General features: G+C 33.5%; 3 protein-coding genes across 4 annotated transcripts in view; 2 read left to right on the forward strand and 1 right to left on the reverse strand.

Moving 5' to 3' along the window:
- Positions 1 to 3,484, forward strand: part of LOC106667038 (scavenger receptor class B member 1) — an 86,353-nt gene extending 82,869 nt beyond the window's left edge. For both annotated transcript variants that reach the window (XM_014394644.2, XM_014394643.2), the window contains 5 exons: positions 36 to 262; positions 775 to 941; positions 1,000 to 1,121; positions 1,180 to 1,305; positions 2,289 to 3,484. In XM_014394644.2, the coding sequence (XP_014250130.1) occupies positions 36 to 262; positions 775 to 941; positions 1,000 to 1,121; positions 1,180 to 1,305; positions 2,289 to 2,582 (936 nt within the window). In that variant the 3' untranslated portion in view covers positions 2,583 to 3,484. The remainder of the gene's footprint in view (positions 1 to 35; positions 263 to 774; positions 942 to 999; positions 1,122 to 1,179; positions 1,306 to 2,288) is intronic.
- The window catches only part of LOC106667040 (acetylcholine receptor subunit alpha-like 1), a 151,957-nt gene extending 147,313 nt beyond the window's left edge, over positions 1 to 4,644 (reverse strand). The window contains exons 1-2 of the mRNA XM_024227268.1: positions 4,598 to 4,644; positions 4,097 to 4,164 (exon numbers count right to left, since the gene is read on the reverse strand). Coding sequence (XP_024083036.1) covers positions 4,097 to 4,164; positions 4,598 to 4,629 — 100 coding nt within the window. The 5' untranslated portion in view covers positions 4,630 to 4,644. The remainder of the gene's footprint in view (positions 1 to 4,096; positions 4,165 to 4,597) is intronic.
- A 1,410-nt stretch (positions 4,645 to 6,054) lies between these two features.
- LOC106667039 (putative fatty acyl-CoA reductase CG8306) lies at positions 6,055 to 17,776 on the forward strand. Its single transcript, XM_014394645.2, has 9 exons — positions 6,055 to 6,252; positions 12,222 to 12,415; positions 14,974 to 15,225; positions 15,280 to 15,425; positions 15,491 to 15,600; positions 15,991 to 16,183; positions 16,279 to 16,518; positions 17,296 to 17,553; positions 17,618 to 17,776. Exons 2-9 carry the CDS (start codon positions 12,224 to 12,226, stop codon positions 17,754 to 17,756), a joined length of 1,530 nt encoding a protein of 509 aa, XP_014250131.1. The 5' UTR covers positions 6,055 to 6,252; positions 12,222 to 12,223; the 3' UTR covers positions 17,757 to 17,776.
- The last annotated feature ends 8,468 nt before the right edge of the window (positions 17,777 to 26,244 follow it).

A 26,244-nucleotide genomic window follows, 5' to 3' on the forward strand; every position in this document is an offset into this window, starting at 1 on the left:
TGAATGTCAAACTAATCTGACCTTTGTATTTTTAGAAAAACGGAACTTCAAAAGACATTATGACTGTATTCACTGGTGCCAATGATATAACAAAGTTTGGTCTTGTTGACAAATTTAACGGCATATCTCATCTGCCGCATTGGAAGACAGAAGAGTGCAACCGACTCACAGGCAGTGATGGATCTATTTTCCCACCACACATCGATCACAACACAACGCTACACGTATTTGACAAAGATCTCTGCCGACTTCTTCCATTAAAGTAAGCATCCATTGTTTTCAATGATTTAACAACTTGCAAACATACCTAGATTATTTCAAGGAGATATTTGATTAATTTAAATAAAGTTGTGCTTCATTCAAATTTTAAAACTTGTTTCAAATTTAAATTTTATTCGTTTAGTCATACTCAAGCCTATGTTGTAACTAATTGTCAATTATCTTGAAAATCATTAAATACACTAATTTTGTGGTCCGCTTGACCAATTATCTCAACTAAAAACCTTAATTAATTGTAATATCTTTAAAATGTTAAATATCATTAAATCATTTTAATCAAAAGAAAGTTTTTGCTTTGCGATAACTTCCATTATGGGTCAGGGTATAAGCAGGAGAAATGGTAGTTGTAAACAAAAATCTTCAAACCCACCACTGAAGATTGCAATAAACCAGAGCACATCTGACAGTTGAAAACAGCAAGGATAAGCATACTAAAATGTTTAGAAATGACCAAATTACAGGTTCGTCACGCCTCATAAAATAAATTTGTATTAGATTTCAGAAAGAGGTCCAGACTAGTGGAGACGTTCTTGGATATAGATTTGCTCCACCAGATGATGTTTTTGCAGAAATTGAGAAGAACCCCTACAACGACTGTTTCTGCCCATCAGGTCCACCTTGCGCTCCCCATGGACTTTTCAATGTCTCTCTTTGCCAATATGGTAATTTAAAACATATCATGGGTTGTTCGTTTAAATTTTATCATTTTATTTTTTGTAGATTCTCCTGTTATGCTTTCCTTTCCTCATTTTTATCTTGCTGACCCAAAACTTCGTGAAGCTGTTGAAGGAATTTCAGAACCGGAAAAAGAAAAGCATGGATTCTGGCTTGACGTGCAACCAGTAAGTGTTTTTATTATTTTGTAAAAGATCACAACACTCATTACTACTTGTATTTCAGAACATGGGAGTGGCGTTAAGAGCTCAAGCAAGAGTACAAATCAACCTCGCCGTCAGCCAAGTTGTTGACATCAAACAAGTTGCTACCTTCCCTGACATTGTTTTCCCAATAATGTGGTTCGAAGATGTAAGTGAAGATTGAAAAACCAACACATATTAGAATTTTTTGTTAAAAATTTAGGCATAGAAAAGCTGAACTGTGCCTGACAGTCCAAACCAGCGAGAGGATAAGCTGACCAAAAATGTGAGATTTTTCCATTTCTTCGGTGTGATGACCTAAATTTGTCGTTACTGATCATTTTGGTCTGCCTATCCTTGCTGTATTGGTAATGTCAGATGCTTTTCGCCACCCATGACCTACTGAAGATGGCAAAATGCTGAAATGGCCTAAAAGGGCAAACCACCAAGGTTAAGCAGATAAGAACGATTGGTAGCAACCAAATTATAGAAAAAATCTTGCTGCTGTTTACAAAATTTATAAATTTTTATTTGTTGTTAGTGGGGTGATGCACTTGAAATTTGGTCGTTACTGATCATTTTGACCTGCCTATCCTTGCTGGGTTGATCTGTCAGATGTATCTCAGCTCCACCAAGACAAGAGACCCATCGCCGAAGATAGTGAAATGCCAAAACCCATCTGACAGACCAACCTAGTAAGGATAGACAGATCAAAATTACTGGTAACAACCAAATTTCAAGACCAAAAATGACTAGACATGATCATCTCCCTGCTCCAAAATCTCCAAAACACATCTTTCCCAATGATCACAAAATCCCTTTCAAGCAACAAATAATTTTTAAAACGTTTTTCATTTAACACAATAAACACTTCTATCACCCCCAACTGAATTGCCCAATTCTTATCCAATAGAAATCACCCCTATATTCCCACCAGATGACTGAAGAACCTCATGACCTACTAAATGAGGATTAGTCTTCACGTGTAGCTGGGAGAACCACAATGATTGTTAACTCTCATCATGATCCATGTCATTTGTCAATTTAATTCATTACACGTTGCAAATAATATTGCTGATTGCAATTAATACATTAAAAAAATAAAATAAAATAAACTTTCTAATTCTATTAAAAATTTACTTTTTTCAATAGGGAATCAGTGGATTACCGGAGGAAGTTACCAACTTGCTAAACCTTGCGACAACTGTGCCTCCGATACTAAAGACTGCTCTTCTTTATATCCTTTTTATTGTGGGTGCTCTACTTTTGGTGCTTTCCATTTTCTGCCTTATTCGCAACTCCGGAAGGCAAGAGACGCTGAGTCTAGAAGGCACGGCCCACTACGCCGCTAACGACGACAAAAAGGCCAAGCAGGCTAATGGGCATACCAACGGTCATAAATATCCAGACATAAACAATCCTGCGTTTGTCGGTGATCAATCATAATATTTTTAACGTTGTTCAATTTAATTTGTTTTAAATTTCTGGACGTTGCTATAAATTTTGTTAATGTATTTAGCATGTAGTATTAAGTTTTACAAAATTTACCATTTGAAAAACAAAACAGCTTTAGTCTTTTGTTGCAATAAATACTATAAAAACTGAGCATTTAAAATATTTTTTAATGAGATTGTTGAATTGTGATTGTAATGTAAATGATTTGTTTTATTTTATAAATAATACATATCATGAAAGTGGTTAAGAGCAAAATGATTTATTATAGAGTTCTTTTCCTTGAAAAAAAAAAGTAAATAAATAAAATAATAATAAAAAAATCATAAATCTATTTTTTTCTTGTGTATTTATTTAGAAAATAAAATGCAATTTGTTGTCACTTATAGTAAATATATATCCAGTAATTGGATTTAAACAAAATGTTATTAAAATACAAATAATAATAAAATTATATATGTATATATTTATGAAATATAAACTGTATTCCGTCCAGTCAAGGGAGTACTTATTATAAATTATAGTTAACTATGTTATGTAAATAGACGAAGTTAATAGATTTTTAGATAATTCCCAAACAAAAAGTTGGGACTTTTTAGACAGTGTTTGTGCCTTATGTTGACTTCCATAAGTGTTAGTATTACTGTTATAAATAATAGTTCGTTGTTCAAACATCGAGGTGTCTGTAATTTCACAGTCTGTACATAAAATATGGAGAGCTAGGAGTAATGTCAACCATACAATATTAGTTAATTTCACAAAATCAACATACTAGAAGTTGAAAATTATGTTTTAATTTTAAATGTTGTCTGGTTGCTACTTCTCCGACCTCCAACCTTGTTATTGATGCTCAGTATAAAATCAATTTAAAAAAAAAAAAGTGTAAATATGTTAGTACATCAAAATTTCAAATGCTCAAACTTGCGCAGATATCTGTTGCAATTTGTATATTATTTTTGTAATATTCAGAAGAAGAAATAAATTGTTTCTTTCTTATTTTATTTTATTTTTTACTTTATGCTTTTCTAAAACACCAGTTTGACTGACTTATATTTGTTTAGTCCAGAGCAATCCATTATTAAAATATTTTATTGTGTTAATAGGCATCATATGTACTTCGCAAATTGATATATCAGTGCAACCCAGGTAGAATGACTGTATTAATTGAGATTGTTAGGTCGTCAGAGATTTTTAGATAACTTTTATCATTTTTCCAATTCACGAAAATGAATAAGCAGGCATCAATCAATACACCCGATACTAGAATGTGACACAACATAATTTCACAGGATTAACAGAACTAGGAAATGAACAGTATTGTTACTATTGGAAGGAGTAATTTGTAGAAATTAAGGCTTAAAATTCGGAAAAGCACCAGTGAAATAAATAAATAGGATAATTTAAACTGCTTTAAATAAGCTTAAGTTTAAAACTCACTCTTACATCTCCTCAACACGGTTCAAAGCTTTAATAATTTTATCTAATGTCTATGTATTTCTATGACTTACCTGGTTCTCTCTCTTCAAGTCTCCTGAGAGAGGTTAAACTGAAGCCAATAGTCCAAACTGCTATACATCTAGCAAAAAATAAATAAAATTATTTGAAAAACCAATATTAGTAAAGACACTTCATCTTTGATATTTGGCAAATAAATAAAAAATGTTAATCAAAAACAACTTATGTCATTGCCAACGCAATGAACAAGATTATATAAACCCAAGAACTACCCATTGAACCTAAGATATAAATATTACATTACCACTGCAAGAATAGCATAAAAAGACAATTGATTAATTCAGGAGAGGTTCATTAATCTCAAATATTACTAACTGCCTGTGAGCAGTAATCTCTCTCTCTCTCACTCTCTCTCTCTCTCTCTCTCTCTCTCTCTCTCTCTCTCTCACTCACTCACTCTCCCTCTCCCTCTCTCTCTGTCCCATACACATTCTCTCTCTTTCTATGTAACCATACTTTATTTATTATATGGATTATATAGACATTATATTTACTTTCTATCAATGTAGTATATATGTACATACATCTTTCTCTATTTTTCACATACTCTCCTATCTGTTTTATCTATCTAACTCATGCTACCTTCATAATGTTTTTTGAGTAATAACTCACTGCCTAATACAGTGGTAACCTTCCATCTAACTGCTACAGTTTAATTTTTTATAAAAAAATTGATTGAATTTTTTTATTTAAAAAATATTAGGTTTATTCAATCAATAAAACTATAATCAGAAATTTTTCCGATTTTGATTATGCTAGCTACAATTTTTATCTATTTCTATTAAAATGTATGTTTTTTCCTTAAAGTTGTTCATTTCATCAGTGGTCAGGTTAGTTAAAAACTTAGAACAATAACAATCAGCTCTCTTGTATATATCAAATATATTTTGGATAATTATGCTGAAGTATGTACATCCTTCCAGGCTGGCAAAAGTTATCACTGAAGATGGGATTTTTTTTTAAGCAAACTGACCACTGATTATCTGTTTTTATTTCTGCCACATAACTCTTTTCTAGTGATTTTTCATCATTGTTATTATATATACCTTATTTATATGTATATATTTTTACTTGTTTTATATCTGTCAAAAATTGACTTAATGCTTGTAGTATCGACAAGATGTATATTTATTTTATCGATTGTCCAACTGTTGCAACTTTGTTTTCCAGGTTCGTGGGAAGCGTGCTTTGGCTCTCACCTAGGTCTGGGACACCTGTCGACAATATTATTTATTTGACCAACTGTGTAAGTATTGCAGGGCTATGTTTCCCTGGCAGTCTTCTTAGGTCTCTCTCTTTGGTCTCTTTTTTGAGATCAAAGACTCACCCCGGGTAGTCACCTCAGAAGATTGTCCTTAATTAACACCAAGGACTCACTTAAGGAAGTCACTTCAGAAGTGTGTTCTTAGTCAAGACGAATGACACACCTCAGGCAGTCACCTTGGAAGATTGTCCTTAGTGAATACCAAGGACTCACCTCAGAATACTGCCCTTAGACATGACCAAGGACCCACTTCAGGCAGTCACCTCAGAAGACTGACCTTAGTCACAACCAAATGCTCACCACGGAGTCACATGCGAAGACTGTCCTTAGTCCAGACAAGGACTCACATCAGGCAGTCACCCCAGAAGACTGTTCTTAGTAGTTAGTCAAGACCAATGGCACACGCTAATCGTGGGAGCGTCGCTTGTGTTAAATCCCTTTGCTAGTAGAATCATCCCTGATTTAGAGTTTTGGCTTACTTGTTAGATTGATTAAGATTTTATTGAGACTGTTTACATTTAAAAGACGGAATTGTGTTCAAATAAGTGTTGAAGATAGATTTACCATTAGTTAAAAAATAAAATAAAATGATAGTTGTTCGGCATGAAGCAGTGCGGCAAAGGGAAATTTTCTAGGCCGAGGGAACTTTTAACTAGGATGGTGGAAACACTGCCATCGGCTTTCACTGGATTCGCACTAGTGAATGGAACAACAGTCGCAGGCTTCGACCGGTTCTCTTCATCTGTAATTTGTTCAACTCGACTTTCATCACACAGAACGGCAGAAAAAGGGGATCAGAAGAGAAAGAAGGACGATTTTGAAAATCCACCAACAAATTTCTTTGAGCTTCCAACGGAAGGCTTCAGTGGAAAGCTAACAACACCGGTGAGCGATTTGCATTTTTTCAACCTGCAATTATTTATTTTTATTACAACCCGGTTTTCAATTAGTTTTCACTATAGCCCTATCTCTCCGCCTCGCTTTGATGTTTTGTTTTTTAATATAACACTACTTAACAAGTCAAAAAGACAAAAAAAAAACACGGGGCAGTGTTCAACCGCAATCGATTAATTATTATGCAGTAAAGTTTACTTCTAAAGTGTTGTAAATTAACTTTAGCTCATAATACGTAAGAGAATGTAACGTTATCAAGAATAATTAACCTGTTAAAAATTCTGATTGTTGAAATAGTTTCTTTGAGAGGTACCGGCAGATTATGTTAATGAGCTTTCTTTCTTCTCGCTTGACAAACTTGCAGTTATTACTATGGCAAAAAGTCCAAGCATTAATTAAAACAGGGTGGAGTTTTTAAATTGATTTATGCAAATTTGACAGCTTATAATTCGAAAAATATTATTTCACAATGGCAGCACACACGAACGTTATTGTCTAAAGTGCAATCGATAGTTTTTAAAATTACTCATATATTCAATACGGTCATTCAATTCATAAAACAAATTCAAATGTAAAATTAATTTTTAAAAAAATCTGGATTTATTCTTGGAGTTTTGTTGATGAACCATTGGCTTGGCTGTTTCTGACCATCCACACTGTTTCAGCTTTTCCCTATAGCCAGTGGGAAATTTTCGTGTTTTTTTGTTTTTTAATAAATTATGCAAACGTGCATAAACTCAATTTTAATTGACAGGAAATGATGACATTTGCTGGCAATATATGAAGGAAGGAGAAGAACTAAACGCAACTACTTTTGGAAAATATTCGAGCCAAAATATCGTTAAAACAAAAGAATACTATAATTTGCAAAAGTGGCAAAAATACACCGAACAGACTGGTCAATACATACACTTACAAACATACAAAAATGTACGAAATGTTAATTCCTGACAACAAAAGTCAGATAACGTGAAACACGTCATGGAAGTTTATAAAAAACTAAAAGATGTCCACCTATAGGGCGAATCAGCAAGGATAGGCAGACCAAAATGATCTGAAACTACAATTGACATATTTATCTCCCAAAAATAAAAGCAATTGTACTCGAGAAAAGTTGTTTAAAATTGATTTTTAAAAATTTGACAGCTTATAATTAAGAATCGCCATAAGTCGAATGAATTCAGTGTTCTGTCGCAGTTCACAACAGTGGGAGCGATAAAAAGTCAATTTTTTAAATGACCTGCTGTTGGGGGTCAGGATGCACTTCTTTGTCATTCCTGTAGACTTTTCAAAATAATACGACGACGAAAACGATTTTCCATGAGAAGTCTTTTGAAATTGATTTTCAAAATTTCGTTGTTTATAATTCAAATAAATATCCGTGTTTACAAATTGTCAACAGGCTGGGCTGGCTTTAAATTCGAACGGAATAGTTAGGTCTACTTCAGTACATCAATAATTTTTACAATCAAGTCAATAGTTCAAATAGTTGATAACTATTGATAATATATTTCAATTAATTTTCAAACATTTCACAGATTATAAACCAAAGAAGTCTTCATGTTTCATAACTATCAACAGTCTTGGATGGTGCGCATACGAACGTTATTTCCAGGTGTTCAGAACTATCTAAAGTTTTTACAAAGTGTCAATAATTCAAATAGTCGATTGAACAATTTACAATATACATGAGAAAAGTTGTTTTACATTGATTTTCAAAGATTTGACTGATTGTAAATTAGAACTGCCACAAGTCGAATCAATCCTCAGTATTTTGTCTCAGTCCACAACTGTGGATGCGATAAGTCAATTTTTTACAAAATTGGACCTGGTGGGGTCAAATTGCAATAGGCTGTCAAGACTATGGCCCTTCATATTAATGTGTGGTGATTAGTGACCGTTAATCGATAATTATTCAGAAATCGTGAGATGCGGTCTGGTGTACGGTTTGGTCTTCGTACTAATTCGCGATGGGACTGCAACGCAACCACAACCTAAACGCGATCCCATACACGGTACGATTTTTGTTATACTGGTGCAAGGAGGGTTCTCATCACTTTTTTTAAGGTGGTGTAATGAGTAATTCAAGTGATAAGGAGGACAATGTCATGGTACCGTCAAATGAGTTAATGAAATGATTAACCCGCGGAACAAAAAACAATTGAATGCACTTTTAGCATGTAGGCAGAAAAATTCCAAGTACTCAATAATCCGATACGATGCTTAGACCTGAATGAGATCGACGACATTATTACAGCAGTTTGTATACTTCACAACTACGTTAGAAAAAAAGATGGTTCACAATAGACTCCACAAATGTTGGAACGAAATCTTCATATCACTGGTTCTACCTGCCTAAATTAGCCGAATGGGATTCAAGTTTAATAAATTACATTGTTTTAAAGATAGTGACAAACTGTCGACAAGAAAATTGACGACTTCATCTCTGCCTCCACGGCCGTCATCGTCGACCTTCACCACCTGTGTCGGTAGGAACCATCTAAGGTTTAACGGCGGCAATCTGGGAAAAATTCCATTTATTTTTTAAAAAGAGGGAAATATGGTGACGTTGATAGAAAGAATGAATGGGAAAAAAATCCAGCACGGTCTTAAAAAATGCAACCAAGGTAAACGTGTTGAATGAATATGGGTTAATCATGGGTAAATCTGAAGAAAAAAACCCGAAATCAAGGACTACCTTTGATTACAAATTAGCAGACCCTCCTATTATGATGAAATATCGTTCAATAAGAATGTTGTGAATTCAAATTTCTATAGACACTTTTATGTATTATTTTTTTAAAACTCAATCACCACTTATGTCAGATTGTTATTGGAAATGAAACAATGTCGAAAAGCTCAATACAGTACACAGAATTTATAAATAAATAGAACGAGAAAGTTAATTTGTTGGGCGTGCCCTTAACGCTCCAACATATTGAGTAAATAGTATTCCTAGTGTATCAAAAAATTCAGAATATTTTTGAATTAACAGGAACCGACTGTATATTGTTTATAAGTAAATTTGTGTTGTTTATTCTATGATTTTATTGTTTTTCTTTACCGAAGGTACTCCCTTAACTATTTGTGTGTGGAAAATACTGGAATGGTTTGTTTTTACTCAAAATTAAAGCTTGGACATAATTTAAAATTTAGATTTATTGTTTACAGATGTTGTTTACAAGTAGCCGGCACAACAGGTATTCTGCCGGCTATATTTAGAGCTAGATGAAAGTCCGTGATTTCTCTCCCATGGACAAGTTTCGCCGTCCCGGTTTCTGCCTTTTACCTGTATATCATGTTGAAACGATCCTTTTCGGCCATGGGAACTTGTGAAAAATGTTGCAAAATCCCTGTTTACTTAAGGCATGCGTTACTTGTTTGACTTACAAAGTTAAATCCGACCAAATTTTAAGGCCACAACCTCTCAAATGTTACGCAATCCAGTTTGATTTCCATTAAGATTGTTGAAGAGAGGATATTGCAAAATGTTTGAACGAATTGTCTTGTCCTGCACGTTGTATTGACAATTCAGAAAATCCCAGGCTTTTTCCTTGATCGGTGATTTTTACGAAAATATATCGCAGGCAGATAATCGAGTTTACTTATTAAGGCAGATACTTAAAATACGACAGCGTGCGTGATATGGTGATTGTTGGTGGGTCACGGATTTGGACCAAACGTTTCTTGGAGGTACTACACTCCAAAATGAGTGTATGCGTCACTTCTGGTGAATATGCCCTGGCTTATGACAAAAAAGTTTTGAACTTTGAAATTTTCCGATTTTTAATGTTTTTATTTCGCCCTTCTATTCAAATCAACTACGTGAATATATCATTTCACAGCATTTTTATGTAGATTGCAGTAAAAATATAGTAAAAGCTATAAAAGTTTATCAATAATTAAAAACCAAATTTCTTTCAAGTCAACTAGGTTATAAAGTTTTTTTAAAAATTAAGATGAAATTTCGTTTCAGCAGCTCTAGAGACCCTAAATATAAATCTTTGTTTGGATTTAAATTTATCAATTTTTGGCCCCTAATTTTGGTCCTATTTTTGCGAAGTCGTTTTCGGAATATTGTAACGATCATAATTCAAAAACGGCTTAACGAATTTTAACGTTAAATAGACCATTTGAAAGAAGAGGAAAATAGCTTTTTAACGTCGTTAAAAAGATTAGAATATATAAAAGAGAATATACATAGAAAATACACAAAATATTAAAATTATTTGTTAATCAACCTCTTTTTTTAATGGAAATAATAGTCTGATTTTAATGTTAAAACGAATAATCAACCATGAAAATCGGTCCACTTAGCTTTTGAGAAAAAATGATTTTAGAGCATGCACCAGTCAATCAAAAAATAATTTCCACCGATTTTCACGAAAGTTGGTATCAAAGGATTTTATAACGCCAGAACCACGACAATAAGATCAAATCCAAGTTTTGACCAGTTTCTGAATGTTTGTTGAAATATGCAAAAAAGAAACAACAGTATTTTGTTGATTTATCTTTTTAAATCATACCAAATTAGAATGTTTGGAAATCGAGAGGTGCGGTCAGGTGTGAAGTAAGTTTAGAAAAACTTTTTCTTTATCGTGCCATGTTTCTATCTTTATTGAGATCATCTTCCGGGCTCAATGTTTGTTTTCAGTGTAGGTGTGTCATTATTGTGTGCTGTGCTGAGTGTGCCCAAATACTACGACACTCTCAACACGGCACACAATAGTGACATACCTACGCCGAAAACAAACACTGAGCCCTGAAGATGATCTCAATAAAGATCGAAACGTTGGCACGATAAAGAAAATGTTTTTCTAAACCTACGTCACACCAGACCGCATCTCACGATCACCAAATAATCATTAACTCACGGTCACTAAACACCCCCTCCCAAATTAGAATATTCTACGTCATATTCGTAGAACATTTTTTATTTATGTTTACCAACAATGAAATTAATACACTAAAAATAATTTTTTAAAAATCTTTAAATAACGATTTAAGCTCATTTAATTGCGAATAATGTTAGATTTTGAAAAAAGTTTCATTATCCCGATTAACACGATTTATTGAAAATTCCCTTAAGCCTATTTAAAATAAACACGTTGTTATTGAAAAAGTGGGTGTATTTAGGGAATTACCTATTTTCGACTCCACTTTTCCAGTAACAACGTGTTGTACACTTAAGCACTTAATATATGTACACTTAAGCACTTAATATATGTACTTTCACGGAAATCGGAGTAAATTAATTAATTAATTTCTACGACCTTAAGCCTGGCATTCCTAGCTCAAATGCATTCAAACATCATTTTTCTCAAAAGTTAGTGGGCCGATTTTCATGGCTGATCATCCGTTTTAAAGAAATTTTATAACTGTATCAAACATTAATATCGGAAGGTTATTTTCATTTAAAAACGAGGATAATTTCTATTTTGCGGATTTTTCTATAGAAATATATTTTATATATTTTAATGGTACATGCGTCGTTAAAAAGCTACGTTTTTCTTTCAAATGGTCTGTTTAACGTCAAAATCATTTTAGCCGTTTTTGTATTATAGCCGTTTAAATCAGATATTCCGATAACGACTTCTAAAAATCGGAAAATTTATAGGGGTAAAAAATATCAATAAATTTAATTTTAAAAAATTATATTTAGGGGTCTCTTCTAGAGGTGCTAAAACAAAATTCCATATTAGTTCCATGAAAAACAAATTATGACTAAAAAAGTCTTGTCCCACCAATCCCCGGTCGTACTCTGTACAAATACACTACTTTGTATATCACACCGTCACAATTTATACACACACTAACGCACACTTGAAATAAAACATTGACAGAAAGCAACAGTCGTTTAGGACAGTCTTATATTTTAATGTAAATCATTTAATGCAGTATATGAACCCAAATTGAAAAATTTTTTTCTTTATAATAATGCTCTGTTTTCTTCGTTTCAGAAATGACTGAGAGTAGAGTGAAAGCGTTTTTCAACGGAAAGAATGTGTTCCTCACCGGGGGCACGGGGTTCGTCGGGATCGCCCTCGTCGAGAAACTTCTCAGGACTACTAATGTGAACAAAGTGTACCTGCTCCTCAGGACGAAAAAGGGCAAAGACATCTCAGAAAGGCTGGAAGAGTTCAAAAAGAACGCGGTACGCTGTTTTTTGACATAGATAGGGTGCTAAAAGAAAATTTTAACACTACTTAGTTTTCAAAGCTTCGGTTTATGACGTCGCTAATAAAAAAAAATTCCATTGTCAGTTTAATGATTCATCATAATGAACGCGCGTCATGATTGTTAATGAGATATTCTCGCGTTTTGGTTTCATAATCGTGATGGGTTAATGCGACATCCGTAGGAATACTAAGCCTGTTTTATGGGATTTTTTTTCTTCCGAGCCTTTATTCACCTGTTTGTTTTTAGTAAACGCATATGCGCTGAAAATTAAATCTTTTTTCCTTTTTTTTTTTCTTTAATTAAACCGTCCTTCTAAAAGTGGAACTTACGTACTTGACCATTTTTTATATGATAATTGTACTCCCAGAAATATTAATTTTTTTTTTTTTAGACGACCTTGAATGTTTAAGAAGCCCAGAGTCCAGGAGTCGTCATACTACGTAAATTCCCATTATTTTTTTCCCCCTACGATAAACAAAATTCCATTGTAAAATTAATTTCATTTAAAAAAAAGAATTTTGGATTTAGTCTTGGGATTTTGTTAATAAATCCAGTAGCTTGGATGTTTCTGACCATCCTCACTGTTTCAGCTTTTCAAATATATGGCAAATATATGAAAGAAAGAGAAGAACTAAAGGCATTTATTCTGGAAAACTTTCAAGGCAAAATATCGGCAAAAAAGAATACTGTGCCTTGCCAACATGGCAAAAATACATCAAACAGACCCGACAATACATACGTGTACAAATATAAAAAAATAATTTTACGAAATGTGCATTCATTGAAAACAAAAGTCAGATAACGTGAAATACATCATGGAAGATTGCAAACAACTAAAACATGTCCAACAGGGCGAATCAGCAAGGATAGGCAGACCAATTCAAAATACTCAGTGAAATATTTACCTACCAAAAATAAAAGAAATTTAACAAACAAATACAGCCGACTGTTGATAATTCCAAACGCAAGGGACCACAAAAATAATTCTAATTATCAAGATGTTCGATTTATAAAGCGGAAAGTAAAAAATATTAAGAGTTCTTCATTACATTGTAATATATCAATCGTTTTAAAAATAATGAAATAGAGGAAATAGTTCAATTGGAAAATGGGACATTTTTATTTTTAAAAAAAATCTGAACACAAGCTAGCGAAAATTCGAAGAAACTATGCTATAAGGAAATACAAAATACGTTGAAATTTATAGGAACATTACCAAGAAAATGTTCGAATGAGGAGGAAGTGGGCTTCATTTATTTATTTATTATGCCTCTCTGTCCTCTTGTTACCAAAAATATTCATACCTAGTATCAAAATACGCAGACTTTTTTCAATTTACCAAAGTGCAGACCAGCTAGGAGTTACCAAGAAATTCCAATCATTAAGTTTTGAACTAAAAAGAGTAGACTAGTAAGGTTTAGCTATTTTAAAATGTATCCAAAAGGTGATATTTTCAGTTTCTGTGGCACTTTTGTGATTATGTTAGATGGTGAGATTTTTCCTTCAATCTGTAAATGTAAAATCCAATGTGTGGTGATTAGTGACCGTTAATCGATAATTATTCAGAAATTCAGAGGGCACTCTCAACACACACGCAAGGATGGCACAATTACACAGAAGACAAACACTTTGAGCCCTGAAGATGATCTCAATAAAGATCGAAACGTTGGCACGATAAAGAAAATTTTTTTCTGAAACCTACATCACACCAGACCGCATCTCACGATTTCTGAATAAGTAAAATCCGTTATGGAAGATTGCAAAAAGCTGAAATATGACTTGCAGACCAAAAAGATAAGAAACGACCAAGCTATAAATTTATCTGTTTGTGCTAAAACAAAAAATATATTTAAAAAAAAATAAAAAATTGAATAAACAAATTGAGATAAGGATATTTTAGCATGTATTCGAATTGTGCAATAAGTGTTTATTTCGTTGCTTTTTATACTAAAAAATAGTAATTGTTGTCAAATATGAGTTACTTTATTTTTAATTATTTATTGGTTTTTGTTTTTTAAATTGCATTCACTTGTGTTGTATTTACATTTTTTGTAAACTCAACTGCACGTTAACTAAATTTTTTATTGTATTTTTGTTGTATGGTCATCTCTGATCACCTTATTCTTGTCTTTCTACTAGTCTGGTGAAGTAAAAGCATTTGCCTGACAGGCAAAATGTTGCGTATTTCCAATGTTTACAAAATGACCAAAGCAATAATTATTCAAATGTTATTACTATTAACCCAGATTGTCCATATTTAAAAAATTTGATGTACTGGCTTATCAACTTGACAATTTTTCAACAAAAAGTGTATCTTTTCAAAATGAAAAATATTAAAATAAATTAATCTTTTTATGTAAGGCCTGGGTTGAACTGAAAAAGAATAATTAATTGAAATAAGTAATTTGGTCAATAGACCACTAAACGTAATGGATATTAGAATAAATTTTGTTTTTATTGATGTATTTTTGATGTACTCTATTATGGACTATATTGTAATATTTTAGTGTTTTAATGGTTATTTCCTTTCAGATTTTTGAGCGGTTGGTCAATGAGAAAGGATCGGATGTATTTGGTAAGTTAGTTCCAGTAGCTGGAGATGTCGGAGAACCAAATTTGGGTTTGAGCGACAGTGACACTATGATTCTGACCGAAAATGTCAATGTAATGTTTCACTCTGCCGCTACCCTCGATTTTGGGGCAAATTTGAAGTCCACCGTACAAATCAACTTGTTGGGAACAAGGCGTGTGGTTGAATTGTGTAAAAAGATCAGACATCTCAATGTAAGTTTATGCTCCGTTAAAAAAAATATATATATCAATTTTATCTTTTTTCAGGCACTTCTTCATGTATCGAGTGCATTTGTGAATTCACACATGTTAAAACCACAAGAAGAGTTCTACCCTGTTCATAAAACAGCTGATGAGGTTATTGACTTTGTAGAAAAATCGACAGATGACCAAATCGAAGAGAAGACCAAATTGTGAGTTACTTAAACATAGAAAACAACAGTCTTATATACTGACGATGGTCATCTACTCATTTCAGGTTTCTTGGGGAATACATTAACACATACACATTTACAAAAGCCCTTGCGGAGCAAGAAGTCAGAAATGCTTCATCTTCATTCCCGACATGTATAGTCAGGCCGAGCATGAGTACGTACATTTCTGTCGGATATTTTCCCTTGCCAGGCTAACTTAAAAAAAAAAGTAGTCTAATTTGACAGTAATTATGTAGTTGCTAAATGCAAAAAAGGGCTGACTAATCAATTTTAAATTTAAATATTTATCATTGAAGGCAATTAACATTATGCAAGAGTTGCATTTCAAGGATGGCAAGTTAATGAATTGTTTCTATTAGAGCAAATATTGTTTGCACATACATATTAATAAAAAAAATAATAAATTATAATTATAAAAATATTGACTGTCACCCAAGTTGTAATTTTAAATTAGAAAAAATGCAGATTATATAATAAATATTACTCCTGGTCATTTATTATTATTGTTATTTTTTTTTTAAAGCTTTTGTGTTCCGTCTTTTAGTTACAGCATCATGGAAGGAGCCAGTCAAAGGCTGGACAAATTCCAAAAATGGTCCACAAGGGTTTATTATGGGTGCCGGAAAAGGCGTTGTCCGAAGATTGCCCGTCAATGAGAACTTAATAGCCGATTACATTCCTGTCGATATCGTAGTCAACGGAATGATCGTTGGTGCTTGGCATGCAGCTACTGTAATGTAATAACTTAATTTTGTGACCCTAAAATAACATTACGATACCAAAAACAATTTCCCAAAATTTCTTCATGTTGTATTTCTAATGTTTTTTCCAGGCCGGCTGAAACTCCAGTTTTTCACCTTACATCAAGCACATCAAATCCATTCAGGTGGAGGTTAATCACCCCTATGTTAGACGAACTGCTCCATAATTCGCCATTAAAATCTGCAGTGTGGTACCCATGTCTAAAACTCGTCCCATCATTGTTTTGGTTTAAAGTATCAGCTCTTATTTTCCACTGGCTTCCTGCTTACATTCTTGACGGCGTGACCAAGCTCATGGGTGGAAAAACTATGTGAGTATCAACAATTTTCTTCTTTAAAATTTAAATAATTTCTAAATTCATTGTGTTGAAACAATAAGTTTACATATGTACAATACTTTTTTCATCCTATTAGTACAATCCTTTTTTCATTCTATTCTTAAATATAGAGCCATGGGAAACATGGGGATTTGCACTCAGAACATTATATTGCCAAATATTCAAGTTACATGGCAGATACAGACATAAATCAAAATTACTTATCCATTGAAACAAGTCCGTGGATATGTCAATTAGTTTTAAGGTGTAGGCGGGGTGGGGCCGTTCTATCATATCAACATTTCTTTCTTATCTTAAATGGCAGGCCATAACAAATTAATACGGCAAAAACTGCTCGCTGATCCAGACGGAATATAAACCAGCCTGGTGTTAGAAAAGGAAACATGAAGTACCCCACTCCCTGCTCACCTTATCAAATCCCATTGAATTTTAGCATTAATCATTATGTACAGAAAGGCATATGTTAAACTGATAATTTGTAAAAAACGATGGGATGTACAAACAAAATTGGGCTTTTGAGTAGAATTCCAAGTCAAAACATGGGATGAACAGGATGGGATTGTGCCGAAAATTTGTGGGTGTGTGTAAGGAAAGAAGTAACAGACCCACAGGTTGGCTGTAGCAAGTGCTGTCACTGTCCATGGATGAAAAACATCCTTATACACAAGTCTACCTTATTATTTGAATATATACATTACATTGTATTTCAAGTCTTGTCATTATGTTAAATTTTCTTGTTTTATACTTCAGATTAGTAAGGATGCATACAAACATTGACAAATCCTTAGTACAGCTAAAAGCTTTTATCTTCACTGAATGGCTTTATGATAACAAAAAAACTCTATCGCTACATAATTCTCTAAACGATGAAGACAAAGAATCTTTCAATCTAGATGTAACATCATTGGACTGGCTTGATTATTTCCAATGGTTGGCTAAAGGCGTGAGAGTGTATTTGCACAACGATCCGATGAGCACTGTAGAAAAAGCGAGAAAGAAGGATCAAATGTCAGTTGTTACAGTTATTGATTATACAGAACATTATACTATTAAAATTTCATTTTTGTTTTAGGCTCAGGTGGTTCAATTTAGCAATACAAGGCGTTTTCGTTGCTGTTGTCTGGTTTTTATATACCATGTTGACAGGAACAACTTTCCGTGGAACTCTTTTTATGGTACCGCTAGTGCTTTCTATAATATCAGTACTATAAATGAATGATTTTTTTTTTTTTTTTGTAAGTTCTTATTTTGTTATATTTAACGGTATTTCTTGGGGAGAGGACCCACATTCATTTATCTTTGGATGTATAATTTAAAGTCTCATTAGTTTTATACATTTGATTATATTTTCTTAATTTTCGGTTTTCACTATTAGATACTGTAGCAAGATAGCTAAAATATTAATTATATTTTTAAATATATTTGAAGCTGAAGTTTAACTATGTCTGTTTATGATTTCCCTGATTCAAATAATAATGATATAATATATCAATAGTAATGTCTATTATTACCCAGTTAAATAAATGTTTTTCACATTGGCTACGATAACTCTTGTGTATCAAACTATGTGTCATTTTCATAAAGGATATCTCAAATGTTGTGAACATCAGTTGTTGTTTCTGGGATCTACTAATAAATAAAATATAGGAACAATTAAAAGGGAAATGAAGAAGAAGACAAAGCACAGCAGATGTGGTAAGATTATTGAAAAATAGTGAAAAGAAAAATAGGAAAATCGCAGGGCACAGAATTCTGCCAAATTACAGCACATAAAGAGTGGTGTTGATTCCTGTCCCACAGAGGCCAGGTTGTGAAGGGAAAGGGTCAAACTTAACATTGGTGTGGTTGGAATATCCAGTACCATGACGCTCTGATATGGCTTTCTCTGGTCGGTGGGGGGGGGGGGTTCGAGGGCACTGCTGCCATGGCATTGCAGGGTTCTTCTAAGCAATGTCCGGGTGTTTCAGGCGGAGGTGCTGTTATGGTTTTTCTTGTTCATATAATGGTCTTTTGACAACCTGAAGAACCTTCGAGAGGTTAGCAATCTAAGAAATGGAGATAAAATATGACAGATTCAGTGACAAAGATGCATTGTGGAAGGGGAACGAAAAATTTTCATTTAAAGCGCAGTGGGCCAGTGATGACCACTTGATATTTATCAACCCATAAATAAAATTATACATACATACAGTTATTCAGATATATCTCTATGTGGCCCATATAATGATAATTCTCACATGCAAAACTGCACCATGAAATTGGACACTAATCTTTAACCCTACAGCAGTGGATATACAAATTACAAAAGTGGGCAAGTACGGTAGGTGCTCAGTTCCACGCTTCGATTTTTTTTTTCTGTAATGATTTTATTGTACCAGCACATGAAAAAATATACAAACAAGAAAATAAACTTAATTCAGCAAGGTAACCACCTGCCTCAGTTTGTATTATTAACTAATTCCTACAAAGTAAACATACAAATGCATTAAGCTAAATAAATATAATGATACCTAAATGTAATACTTTTAACAAAATACCAAATAAACTAAATATTTACCAATGCATCGGCAGTATGTGTATAACAATAAACAGAATATGAATAATACATAAAATAAGCATATATAAAGTAAAGAAAGTCCAAAATTGAACAAATAAACAAAAGGAGAAAACAAAACTGAAAGGTAAAAAAATGAGCTAGAGCTGAGATTGGAGAAACAAAAGTACATATTAAGAGACATAGCGGGAGAGGGAGACGAGCACTAAAATTGATTTTGACTAATTTGATTGACATTACTTCTCACTGCACCTAGAAATGCATGGACGAGTCTGATTCTAACCGCCATTTTGGGTTCCATACGGAAAACAAAAAGTTTCAACTGCTCTTTGAAAAAACATTTTTTTCCATTTGCCACAACTTACCTATCCGAATTCGGATTTTCTATCTATGCGGCCACCATAACTAAATAACGTCGTGACACTGGCACTCTCAATACAACAATGACACTTCTACACAGAAAACAAACACTTTGAGCCCTGAAGATGATCTCAATACGTTGGCACAATAAAGAAAATGTTTATCTAAAACCTACGGCACACCAGACCACATCTTACGATCTCCAAATAATCATTATATATAATATATGTACATATGCAGAGTGTATCAACTTCTATAGTCCCACACAACCCACTTAATTTGGAAACTTAACTTTGGCAAAAAATGGTCGTATAAAACGCCTAGTTAATTTTGGCTAGGAATCACGTGGTGGTAACAGATTTTTTTTCTCTTGGGAACGCAACCACCAAGGGTTGTGCCAATCATTCTTACAATATCAAAGGTTCAAAGGCGGCATGTTGGGTAGAGCCACCCACACGGATGGCCGACCTAAACGCGCAGGACGCGGGATTTGCATACAAAGTAGTATATTTACTTCTTTTATTTATTTATCCACTTATTTATTTATTTAGTTTCCCCTTTTCCTTCCCTCCTTCTTCCTTTTAATATATTTTATTAGCTCAAAAAGTGAAAAAGAAAAGGACAAACAGTGTGAGAAGCTCATATTTTGTCGAGTAGATTTGATGATGTGAGAAAATTAAACAAATTACGTATACTATCGTGGTTATCGCCTAGTAGGCAAGGAGTGCAGAAGTCTATGGGCTGTGTATAATGTGCATGACGTAAGTATATGTTTGATTGTGATGTTCTGATTGCACATTCCGCAAATTGTAGGTTCCTCTCGCATCATCAAATGACCTTTAATAGCTCTACGGTGTCCACTCCTTAACCTCCTTGCAAGAACCACTTCTTCCGTTCTACTATTCCTGAATGAAGTAGGCCATGTATCTACAGTCCTTTATTTCCCGGAATTTATTTTCAAGTGTATTATTCCGGAATATTGACCCTTTACGTTTTTGACTTGTAAACTGCAGTCATATCACCCTTTGGGACGTCCCTGATTTGAAGGCCTGTAATGGCTGCTTCATTTGCAGCTTAATCTGCCAAATGGTTTCCCTTAATAATTACATGATCGTGAACCCAGACGAAACAAACGCTCCTTCTCTGCAGTTGGAGACTCCCCAGTGACACCAGTACCTGATGCATATTGGGATCATCTGAATAGGGGTGTTCCATGGCATGTAAGGCAGATTCTGCATCACAGCAAATCACGTAGTTACTAATGTTGTCGGAACGCATGAAATTTAGAAAATTGCATATTGCTAGTAGCTCGGCGCTACAGAAATGATCATAACTTTCTCATCTAGCTAGGAAATGACACTTAACTTTTTATTTTAAATGAGAATCCTGTGTTTTTATTGTGCAATTAGATTGTAAAGCTTATTTTATGCCACTTTTACCGAAAGGAAAAATTTGATAGGATCGACCATTTCTGAGTTAAGCCCGACCGAAGACACGTGAGGGGGTATGTTCTTTTTAACAAGATGGCCCTCCCCGTTTGTTTCGAAAACGATAAACTTTAACAAAAAAATGATTCAACAACCCCCAAGTTAATTTTGGCTAGGAATCGCGTGGTGGTAACAGATTTATCGTACCTTTCTCATCATATAATGAATATCTGTGAAAGTGGTTTTTACGTCACGTGTACAAACTGATTCTAGTTGACGACCATCAATAATGGTAATGAAGTGTGTCAGTTTTCAAATTCCACCTCTTTAGCCTTAGGACAAAGTTATGGATCTTCTCATTGCACTTTGACGACGGGCTATGAAAAAAAATATGACCTTGTGCTGATAGTTCTGGCTCTTTAGATTTCACTAATAAATCTGGGAAGGATCATTCCTCAATTTCAATGTTCCAGGTCCAAAAATGTTACAGAAAATCGAAATGTAAATACTGAATCACCACGTTTATATTTTATGAGAAAAATAAGATTGCATGTCCTTAACTGAGTCTAACAGCAGTCATATATGCTGCATTTTTCTGTTCATTGCAAGAGCAAGATAGTATTAATTTTAGAATTATTTTAGTTTTCTGTGTAAGAAGTATCGAATAATTTTTCACTTATGAACCCTGTGGTTCAAGGTCTTGAAGAAAAAAGTAAATTCAGTTTCTACCAAGCTTTAGACCTATTTAAAGCTCATCAACAGGGCCTATATTAATTCCGCATTATGAAATCAATTGTGCAATATGTAACGGATATTTATGTCTGTTTGCAAGGTTTGTATGTTGTGAGTTACTATCACAAAGAAATGAATATACTTAGTCATTCATAAACCACAATTACTGAGGGCCAAATCCAGAAGAAAAGTGTCACAATTCAAAAGCGGTAATTTTTAGGAGTAGAACCGTTGGATTTTAAAGTTTTGTGTTATTGCTTAAGTCTTGGACAAACGAAAGGCAATATTGATACATCATGACTGTTTTTATTGCCAACAATCGTAATGGCGTGTATTTAATACATAAATAAAAAAAGTAAACTTCCATTTGTCTGTCTTGAAAAATTGTCTTTTGTTGAGTTGTGTCACTTTTCTTGTGGGTGTGCGATATGAGGCCTAAAATTAGAACGGATTATCCTTTGTGAACTATATAAGCCAACTGTCCTGTGGACTTCTTTTAAACAGATTGGAATCATTTGTCGAATTGAATAAAAATCATGAGAACAGGTCTGCAAAAACACAATGTTACCTTCATAAAAATGTGTGTGGTGATTAGTGACCGTTAGTCGATGATTATTCAGAAATGTGAGATGCGTTCTGGTGTGATGTAGGTTTCAGAAAAACATTTTCTTTATCGTGCCGACGTTTCGATCTTCATTGAGATCATCTTCAGGGCCTGGGAATTTATAAACATTGTTTAAATTCAACACTTTTTTCCACATCTTACACATATTTGTTAAATGTAAACAATGTTTGTAAATCCCAGGCCCTGAAGATGATCTCAATAAAGATCGAAACGTCGGCACGATAAAGAAAATGTTTTTCTGAAACCTACATCACACCAGACCGCATCTCACATTTCTGAATAATCTTCATAACAACATTTTATTGATAATAATGTACCATCATAGGAGTATTTAGAATGAAAAATGTAACCATAAGCATTTATAATAAAAAAAAACTTGTAATTAGGATTAGTTAAATGAACAAATGACATAAATTTCTCAATCCTTTACAGTAAAAAAATCTCTCAAAATTAGCAGACGGAACCATAATTTTTCCACAATATTTCTTTTACGTTTGTTAATTTCCTCTTTCCCAGTAAAGATAGCGCTCCAAAACAGCTATTATTTAATTTTCTTTGTTGGTTTTGTATCTGCAAACTTTTGTTTAATTGACATCAAATATTGTTATTAGTGTAAAGCACTATTGATCATCTTATAGTGAAAACAAAAATATATTAAACTCTGTACATAAATCCTGCGTAACTCGTGCGACCTGTAAATATTTATATATTCTGCTCGAGGTTTATGTGGCAGGCAGTGGAATTGCTTATCCATAATGTATCATATTTTTCGATAAAAAAAGTATAATCAGTGTTGGTATTTTCTAATGTGTTTCTTTATCTTTGTCTTCCACTTCATCTTCAGTGGCAGATATCTCTGATTTGCTGTCATAGTCGTCTTGTGTTATTTATTCTACTTTATTGTCACCATCATCTGTAAAATATAAGAAACCATCGTCAGATGCTTCCGAGAGTTGTCATATAATTTCCAAGATTTTTTCAGATTTGATATGCCAATTTTCAGACTTAAAGGGTATAAAACCTCAAATAAGTCAAATTAAACTAAATTCATAGTTATAGCCAAAGAAAGATTAAAATATGATACATTAGACTAGATAGATAGATAGACTTACTAGACAAAATACTGAGTTGGCAAGAAAATAATGACGTTTTTTAGACTATATATTTTTATTGTTTTATACGTGGCAATTTTTTTGTAACTATTCGTCCGATGTTTGCAATTACTTTTCGCTATCTTTCAGGTAGCATATCTCTTCCTTTCGAATAAAAATTTCCATTTTTTGACTCCATGAACAGCTGCTTGAACGCATTCTAAGTTTGGCCAATTAAACAATTTTGTAACGACCGAAATAAATAGGAGTCACAACATTATTTGGAGATTATGAGATGCGATCTGGTGTGTCGTAGTTTTTAGAAAAACATTTTCTTTGTCGTGCCAACGTTTCGATCTTTATTGAGATCATCTTCAGGGTTCAAAGTGTTTGTTTTCCGTGTAGATGTGTCATTCTTGTGTGTCGTGTTGAGAGCCAGTGGGATACTGAATCACACATGAACACGGAAAACAAACACTTTGAGCCCTGAAGATGTTGTCAATAAAGACCGAAACGTTGGCACGATAAAGAAAATGTTTTTCTAAAACCTACGTGACACCAGACCGCACCTCACGGTCGCCAAATAATCATTGGCTAACGGTCACTAAACACCACACAAAGTACTGACCTCTAAAATGTAAAGCCTTAGTACATAGAAATTATTAACGTTGGAAGTACTTTCTTCCAAAGATTTTAATCGCTCCGTTGATTCTCTCGGCCTATGGCTCAGAAGTGTAGAAGGGCCTGGGATTTATGAACATTGCTTAAATTTTACAAATACATGTACGATGTGAAAAAATGAATTTATACTAGAAATTTTAGTGGGGAACCACTTTTGGTACAATCAAACCAAAAATTTAAACTTACAATAAAAAGAAATTGCCATACCAGATACCCCGTCCGTGTAGGGTTGAAATAATATTAATAAAAATATGAATAATGTTAATATCCAAAACTATTACTGCATAATTGTTATGCAGGACTTTGTATGTTAAAGCACTATAGAACCTAGAAATATGAATGTTTGTCTAATAGAACCATTAATTTAAAATTAAATTTATTTACTGACTTAACTAAAATTCCATACAGAAGAAATCGTATAAACTAAACTGGCTCAAGAGGCTCTGAAAACCAGGCTGAAAAGGATAAATCGCCAAGATTGGTAACTTTCCGAAATGCTATTGGTGTTTAATTTAAGCTGGTCTGATATGACGTATTCCCAAGATTCGTGGGTTCCGTTCAATCTACGCGTCCAATCCAAATGAATTATCTCTACAGCCACCAAGAATTCCGTATCACAAAGGTTATGTTTAATTCTCAGACGCATATTTCTCACATATTTTCAATGTTTCACCGTCATTGTATCATTCCATGCCAAGAATAGGGTTTGTGGTTCCCAACCATTAAGAATCTGTGGGGGTTGTAAGTGACCAATTCGCAATTTTCTAGATTTTCAGATACGGTTTTTTATTGTTTAGTACTGTTTTTGATTTTTCTGTTTGTTTTCTTTTGTATTGTCTTTCGTTGTATTTGTCTGCCAGTTATTTCATACTTCTTGTTTTAAATGTGCACCGTTGGTCTAGTACCTCTCTTCCGTGAAACCCATTTTGGCAGCGTGATCATCTTGTTTGTTTCCACATTTGCCACCGTGCCCTGGTCTCCATAAAAACGTACTACTATCCGTGATAATTGTTTGAGAGAAAGTAATATTTCTTGCATTACTGCATACTTACGTACTCTTTACACTTCGAATTATTTTTGGTGCTTTTCGACCCATAAGTATTGATGAAGATTATTTGGAGATCGTGAGATGCGGTCTGGTGTGACGTTAAAAAAAATCTTTATCGTGCCAACGTTTCCATCTTTATTGAGATCATCTTCAGGGTCTGGGTTTTATAAACATTGTTTAAATTTTACAAGTACGTGTAAGATGAGAAAACAAAAGAATTTATACAATTCTAGAAATTTTAAATTCAATCAAAGTATTTGTACTCCTTAAAGTGTTTGTTTTCTGTGTAGATATGTCATTCCTGTGTGTCGTGTTGAGAGTGCCAGGGAGATATTTATGTTTTATGTTTATAAACATTGGATTTTGAAGGGGTGGGGAAGGAAGTCGGAAGAGAAAGACATTTTTGTATTCATAGTCGGCGTCTTGAGGTAAAAGGAGCCGACAGTGGGAAAAAATGAGTAACGGTACGGCCTGATTATCCCTTCAGGATTATATAGACGGGGATAAATAGAAAAGCTAAATTGTTGAAAAATTAGACTATGTAGAAATGTTTGATGTGTGGAATGTGAAGATTGTATTATATATTATATTATACGTTTTGTATGGTGTGATGATGATCTATTTATGTTATCGATATTGAATTAATATTAATAATTAATTAAAATAATTAATGATATTAGCGTAGCGGTGACTGAGTTTACTCTCTGTTTTGTCTGTTCTGTTGATGCTGTGTTTATCTCTGTTGATGTAAACCATTTCTAAAAAGATACGTTTATGTTTGTTTTGTTCTGTATTTAATATTTTTGGTTGAAGTCGAAATTGTGTTGGTGTTCAAAATGGTGGGTAGCGAATGCTGTAGGATTTTGTTTGGTTTTTTTGCAATCATAGATATGTTGCTATACTCTCTTATCCAAATATTGGGATGTAAGACCGATGTAAGTTGCAGGACAATTTGAACAATCGATTTTGTAAATTACGTCAGATTTATTTGTTATTGATGTGGGATCTTTAATTTCGGAAAATTTGTGTGAATTGTTTTATACTTTTTGAAAGATATTTTAAAGTTATCAGAAGAAGTATAGTTAAAATGGGAAATTTGATGGGAGACATTACTGCTTTTATATATAATGAGTGGTTGTTTTTTAAAAAAATTCACAAGCGAAATATCTATTTCTGGAACA

This window comes from Cimex lectularius, unplaced genomic scaffold, assembly GCF_000648675.2.
Source record: "Cimex lectularius strain Harlan isolate CLEC.00 unplaced genomic scaffold, Clec_2.1 scaffold181, whole genome shotgun sequence".
Taxonomy (NCBI): Eukaryota; Metazoa; Arthropoda; class Insecta; order Hemiptera; family Cimicidae; genus Cimex; species Cimex lectularius.